The 7,422-nt window shown below is 50.6% G+C and overlaps 1 protein-coding gene across 1 annotated transcript; it reads right to left on the reverse strand.

The window, feature by feature from the left end:
* Window positions 1-1,296: 1,296 nt before the first annotated feature.
* On the reverse strand, window positions 1,297-3,885 carry NCS54_00003000 (C6 transcription factor; the record flags this gene model as incomplete). The annotated part of the gene is made up of 7 exons (XM_053145695.1): window positions 1,297-1,773; window positions 1,862-2,178; window positions 2,239-2,293; window positions 2,340-2,599; window positions 2,667-3,103; window positions 3,160-3,657; window positions 3,812-3,885. 7 exons carry the CDS (start codon window positions 3,883-3,885, stop codon window positions 1,297-1,299), a joined length of 2,118 nt encoding a protein of 705 aa, XP_053001670.1.
* Between the last annotated feature and the right edge of the window lie 3,537 nt (window positions 3,886-7,422).

Raw genomic sequence — 7,422 nt, forward strand, 5'->3', positions numbered from 1 at the left:
CCCATTTTGAACAGAGTTCGAAAAGAAGCTATTCAAATGCCCGAACAGGCCATTAGAGGCTCCAGAGAATAGCCCACAGGAACGGAAAATCGCGATATGAGCCTGATAACGAGGGCAATGGGCTCGTCTTCAAGGTCGGACTTGGCTTGCAATTCGATCAGGCTCTTGATATCGATAAGCCTCGCTGTCTGACGAAAGTGTTCGAATTTCTGACCAGGCAGCGGCTGGTAGGCCGTCAGCAAGCATTTGGGGCTATTGGGATGTATTTGGCTTTAAATGTTCCTTCTAGGAATGCCTGCCTAGCCTAGCAACTATCTATGTCAACATGCTTGAGGATTGTTTTGATCCGTGTGGCTTCGAGGGCTATGAGTTATAGTCTGAATGTTATCACACCCGACGGTTAGCTGCTCATCTGACTGAAGGTCCAGCTGACCGAACAATCATGGAATTGCTACGGCTCTGTCAGCTATCTATAAAGGCAAGGAGCTCTGCTTCTGTGGATGAAGGGACTTAATGGTATCCTGTTTCCCGGCTTTCCAACCGATAGTCCGCCAATTGATGGAATGATTGATCCCCAGGGGTGACTTCCTCGTCTGTTGGCTTGCGAAAGCTGCATCCTACGCTAAGGATTGTGAAGTGGGAATGACAGAGAAGAATGTACTCCCTGACCGGAGAGTTATTAGTCACTGGCCAATTTCACGAGCTAAATCCCTGAGGCACCCAGAAATTGAAGAGGATTGGCCGAATGGCAGCCCAAGGAGGCCTCCGGCCGGGCACCGTATTTTGGCTCGGACGATACACCGAAAACCAGCCGCCAGATTCGCGACCTTGGGCTCAACAATACACCAAAGACACGGAGGGGGTATAGCGTGATTGGCAAAGTCTTTGAGGTTCAAGAAGAGACGTTAGCAGCGCATACCGTGAGGATTGTCAGCTTGGAAGAGGAACTGGCCCGTCCGAAAAGAGGAAACCATGCATCGTTAGCGCACCACGGGATCAAGGCGGCTAATCAAAAAGCCAAGAAATTCATAGAGGCGTTATATTTATATGTACAGGAGGTAATCGTTTGCGAATAACTGTGATTTTGGCTAAATGCTGTGTAAGTAAAGTAGTTGAGTTTTCGAGGTGGTATTTTCTTTTCGCCTGTCGCAAAGGTGGGGTTGGTCAAAAGGGCGGTGGTTCATGGTACGATTAAATCAGTAACCGTAGCTAACCTTATAGCCTCCTGAGGATCGAGCCAAAAGAATGCTATTACTGCGTTCGGAATGTGACTACACTTGTTACGGCGATTCACTCTCAAAATATAAGGTCGTTCTCATCCCATACGTTATCCCAAAAATCTGCAGCCAAGTCTGTTGTCCCGGCGGCGCCCTGTTCTGACACGAGCTCGGGAGTTGTCAAGACTCCGTCCGTCACGCTTGCGGAAGCATCATTTGTAATGAAATGGCCAATAGAATCCAGGTCTTTCCAAGAAAACCCGTTCAAAGGGTCCCAGAACATTGGTTTTGCAACTCCCTCCCCCCCCGGCGCTGAATGGGTGCCTGAATCCTGGGCTAGCGCGAGTGGGTCTCGCAGCGTCAAGTTGTCAGTATAAGTCGCTTTCTTTTGCTTGCTGCCAAAGGATTTACGCCATAAAAGACGAAGCGATCGGGCATAACGGTGCCCCAGACTATGGGGGTCAGTAGATGTCCTTTGCAGCCTAAGAATGGTTCCATGGACTGTGCGGCGTACCCCGCTGGCATCTGCGGACTTGATCGCCCCCGCGAGCATCGCCTAGGAGTTGATCAAAGCTTGATCAGCTTGTATACAATACTGAGTGACGGCGTAGGGGTGGCTACGTGCATAGAATCGCGTTTCGTACCTTGAATAGGAATACCGCCGCATAGATAGCGTAGAGGTAGTATTTGAGGGGCATGTATCTCAACTCAGCCTCGGGGTCGATGAAACCATTTAGCATCCCGAGAAGGGAATTGGCTGCATCTATTGACTCGTAGATGAATCTGGCATCCGGCGCTCCGGCGATGTCAGCAAATAGGGCCCCGTTCGATTGGGAGTTTGTCGGTTCTCGGAATGCCCGCCGAACAGCTCGGTTTAAATTCGCTTGAAACGCAAACGCATTGATATACAGGCGAAGAAAATCATAGGATAAGATCAAAGAAGTTTTGACGAGGGGAGTGACTGTATGATGAAGTCAGCAAGTTCTGGCTTTCCCCGTATATTGTGGGCATGTAACCTTACATGTCAGGCTGCCCCATGAGAGTTTCCATGTTCGAAGAACGGCGGTAAAGTCATCCTAACAAGCTTAGTAGTAGCTCAGCAGTTTCACGTGAGCTACTGACGATGTATCGCACGTATTCTCCGCCCAAGTAGAGTTGTTCCCTATGGCTCGTCGAAGAGTAGAGGATATCATGGGCATTGCTAAATTGTTGAGTGAGCTCAAGGTGGGCTTGGAAGAATAGCGCAAGATTGTCACCACCAAGGACTTGCGCTTGTAGAGAGGGAAAGTCCGCCGCTCGTAAATGGGTCGAGGGGCTTGGTCCGCGAGACCAGAACCCTTTGCCCAGACGAATAGATACCTGTCGGTCGCTCATATAACACGCTGCGCAACGAGCACAAGTCGTCAGACCTCCATGCCCTGATATGGGGAAAATTTGTGGACTTCATACCTGCCCAGGCAATACGCTGCCTACACGCGTGTCCCGACAACGTCCCTTGAGCTTGACGTAGGCCGGTCTGTTCTAGTCTCTGTAGGTAACCGAGTCGGATTGCCATGCCTACCAGCATCCAAGCCCCGTGGTCTTCTTTACCACATCCAATGACATGGTCATGCTGTGGTGGCTGGGGAGCCCATTCGGCGAGAATCAGTAATGCCTCAACGGCACCTACTGTGGTCGAACCGGAATAAATGAGCTTGGAGATTAGGCTCTCCATGTGTCGAGAGCAGGCCTCGTATGTGCGGGACCAGGCTTGGTCATCTTTAGAGGCAACCGTCAAAATGGCCGTCAGCAGGTGCTCTTCTTTCTCAATCCATTCCAAGATGTTAATGTCGTCGAAAATGGCGGCGTGGGCAATCGGGAAGAAAGGGTGGTAGCGCTCATGATAGCTATATATGACAAGTTAGCATGAACCTTCGATATTATGGCAAAAATGTATACTCACAGTTGAAGCAGGTATGCAGCATCTGACAACGCCAATATGCTGTTCGATAGGGGAGGATAACATTGCCTCGTATCTGCTTCAGCTACTGGGGCAACGCCGCCGCTTTCTGCCGGCCACGACGAGGAGCCACGTTGTCCATCAGGTTCGTGATCTGCTACTTGGGCCAGTAGGTCCAAGGCATCTGAAGGGTTCAGTAGATCCGAGGATGTAATGCGTCTCTCCAACCCATCGGTCGTCTGTCTCGACTCTGCATGCACCTCGCCAGTGTGGGGGCCTTGCCGGTGCCATTCTGATGGTGCTTGTGGAGGTGGCCAAGCGTCAATTTCACCGTTTGCTTCGTCGTCAGAACGTGGCTGCTCCCTCTCGCCGCGTTCGGGCGTCTGTTCGCCCATGCGATTAGTGTTGCCCTGCCCGGAACTTGACCCCCGGTCAGCTGGTTGTTGATCGTTGGCAGGAGGTTGAGAGGTCCTTAATCCTCGGACACGACGGCCGCCGCGCCTAGAAGTTGCGAGTACACACTCTTGGTTCAGCTCAATACATCTACGACATGGCGGCTGTCCTGGTACCCCACGAGACTCCCTTTTTCTCCATGTTAGTAATTGCAGCAATAGCCGAAAAAACACAAGCAGCTCAGGGAACGCTTATGACCCACAGATCGCATTTGGTCTTTCTCGAGCGGCAAAAGATACACGCGCGGGAGATGCGTCTATCTTTACCCAAGCTCATGCCGTTGTCTGGCAGTGTCTGCCGTGGAGACGCCATGAGCGATTCCTTGGCATACGTCTGGGTCTAGGGAATTGTGCTGTGACGACTGTCGCCTGTTCAAACGCCGTCGGGAATTCAAGTCCCTCTTCTATTAAATCGCTCTACCTCGTAGATCAAGGCCCGAGACAACCCCCACATTTGCTGTTGGTTGCTAAAGCTTAGAGTCATGTATGGATATGCTCAACCCTTCGCTTAGTGCTGACCTGAGGTACCTACCACTACTTACCCCGCTCTTATATAGCATGGGGCTGGAGCACACGGCGGGCGTTGATGGTGGCTAGTGGCGTGCTAGTAGAAAGCTAAAGCTAAAACCCTTGCTACCGACTATGACTGTAGGCTCTTGGAGGCCACATGCAAAGCACCACTCTGCATGTGGCTTGGTTCGGCCACAGGCCGGTGGAATTGGCAAACCGTAATAACTTACGTCCAAGAATTTGATTTATTTCGTATCCTCTGCAGTTGGCTATCGACCATCCAGACCCCGCCAAACTGTGGGCACTTCACTACTAACATACCCACTTGCCTGGCATCCCGGAAACACGACCGGGCCTTTTGAAGTTGTCTGGTCGGCTCCATCTCGCGGAAATGCGTGCTAGGATGCTTTCCGCTCGGTTCTCGTCTTCCATCAACGCAGCATTCATCTCGGCCGCCATGTAGCCCGGCGCAACGACGTTGACCGTAATAACCATTGGCGGCTCATTCGTTGCTCAGCGTCTTGGTCAGTCGGGAAAGCCACCTTTGCTGGCCGCGTAAGCCGATACGGTAAAGCCACCCTGGAAGGTCAACAGGCTTGTCAGGTTGATGATGGAGCTGCGGCGGCCGGCGGCATCCGGTTGTTGCTGTAGCATATGGTCGCCGACATGGCGGCAAATAGTGAAGACGGCATTGAGATTGACTTGTAAAACTTCGGAACAGTCTGAGTTGGGGAACCGATGCGCCGGGTGCCCTCGCTGGATTCCAGCACAGTCGACGTGAATGTCTGTCCGGTGCCCTTGACTGAGGACAGCAGGAATAGCTTCTGAACAGACTCTTCGCTTGACAGGTCTGCCTCGAAGACTGAGCACCGACAACCGATGCCTTCGATCTACTTCTCCTCGGGCATGGCAACGATACTATAACTCTTGCGCCAGCGAAATCTGTTAGCCTTGCTCCACAGTATAGTAGAAGGTGCTTGGTCCAAGGCTATCAATTTGTCTGGTCTTTGTGGACTCATTCATTCTGTTCATTCTGTCTCCCCATCACTCTCGTTGTTTCTGGCCGCTGTAAGTACCTGTATCAAGATCCATGTCTGCGCCGACCTCTACGAGAGCGAGGGCCATTGCTGCGCCGATACCTCTCGTATTGCGAGTGGCCAATGCAGCTTTACCTTCGAGATTAAACACATTCGACATTGTTGCGATTCAACGCTTCCTCGCAGGGCAATTGCAAAGAAGAGAAAAGGAACGAAACTTTGAAATTTGATTGAATAATAAACGACTTCGAAGAATTAATGTTCCTAAAACCACGTCTTTGTTCCCTCCATCCAATTGCCCCTCCCGGTAAACCTTTCATTTGATTCTCTTACTACGACATCCATGTCCTTCGGCTACTGCTCAAATTGATGAGGCCACGGCCCGCGTAGGTAATGTAAACTCACTCTACCGACAGGTCTCTTTTGCGAAATTCTGAACCACCCTATTTCAATTGAATGAAAATGAGCACCCTTGTCTCAAAACAAAGCGGTACTTTAATTCTCCCACCAAGGCCATCACCTTGAGCAGCAAAGTCTTTCGCAAATGGTTGTCTAGTTGTATGTATCGGCGCAACATGACGACCGTAGCTATCTCGATGGTGTCCACATTGACCAAAGCGTCTGTCTTGTAAGACGTCAGACATCATAATCGTTGATCCACTCCCTTTTCGGCGCTTGTGCATTTCATTGCAGCGCCACAATTGACCACGATCGGCAGAGCTCACGTCCTTTGGAACCGCCGGCCCCCGGCGAAGTCCAGGTCGCTATCCCTTGGATCGGTCTTTGTACTTCGGACTTACACCACTATAAACAATTCCGCAGCGGCTATATCCAGGTTCGCGAACCTCTTACCCTGGGCCATGATTCTACAGGTGTAGCAGTTGCACTTGGTAGAGATGTTACCAGCTTGTCCGTTGGGCACCCAGTGGCCTTGGAAGTTGGATTGCCGTGCGAGTCGTGCTCGCGCTCCTCTGAGGCAACATACAATATTTGCAGCAATATGAGGTTTCACGGCTCGGCCAAGGTATTTCCTCAAGCTCAAGGCGCCTTTCAAGGGCCCGTCAATCACCCCGCAAAGGGGTGCCACCCCCCGAAGTCGGATCTTTCCCTGATCTTGGCAATGGTTGAGCGACTCAGCTTGGCCATATACTCCATAAATCCAGCAGGATTTCAATCTGGGGCCACCATGCTGGCCGTCGGCGCTGCTGCAGCCCGAATTTTGGCTGCGGCAATGTGTAAATCAGTGACGCGAGCAGAGTAACAGTATCAGATATGGACGAAGCGGGAGTTGATTTTGCTTTGAACCGTAATTTAGACGATCATGGAGTTGCGGGGTCTACAAACATCAGTCCGAATATTGAAGTAAACTTTAAAACTGCACAAGAGAGTGCTATCAAGTACCGGAGTCACTCCAGGCCGTTGATGACCGGCCTGGCCTCTTCGGTGTCGTTTTTGAACGCACTGGTGGCTCCCTCCTGTCTGCAAGCTCCTATCTATGTGAGGCTTTCGCATCACGGGGTTTACGATGTCTAGGCTGCTAGACCAGGTGGTAAGGTTATGATGGGTGGTATGGGCTCTCTGATTCAAAATCTGCCCATATTTACTGCAGGTCTCAATTCCGTTGCACTAACGAGCACCCAAGGGCCATCCAAGTCTCGGCTATTAAGGAACCAGGTTTTCATTACTTCCCCAGCCTCATTTCACAAAACTTCAACGACAGAATGTGCAAGATGCATTCATTATGGCCTGTAGGAAGCAGGCTGACGATGGGACAATGGTGCTCCAAGTCTTAGTTAAAATGGAATCTGAGCCTTAACGCCTGCACTGAATGTGCGTCGATCAGGGGCAATGGTCAACTCAACAACATTTCCTTGCCTTGAAGCGGTAGGACAAGGTAGCAGAATATGTTTTAAGAATACAAGAAGAAAGGAACAGAACTTCCTCAATACCTAAGCATTTACTGTAGCAAACTGAGCCAAAAGTTTTAGGCCAAGTCAATATCTGTAGACAATCACACGTCACTCCATTGACCGAGGCTTACGGGGCATATAGCACCAAAACAATAGGAGAAACATGTGTGAAAATAAGAAAGAATGTGCTATGCAACAAAGGGGAGGTTTTGTGGCTATGTTGTGAACATTCTGAGACTTTCAGGAGTGTGCGTACGGCAAGACAGCCATCAGCAACCTGCCGATCAACATTGCTGTGTGTTTAGCGACAAATGATTGTTTGCGCTATGTTGGTTTCAAGATTTTACCATGGCTCCT

This window comes from Fusarium falciforme, chromosome 1 (assembly GCF_026873545.1).
Source record: "Fusarium falciforme chromosome 1, complete sequence".
Lineage (NCBI taxonomy): Eukaryota > Fungi > Ascomycota > Sordariomycetes > Hypocreales > Nectriaceae > Fusarium > Fusarium falciforme.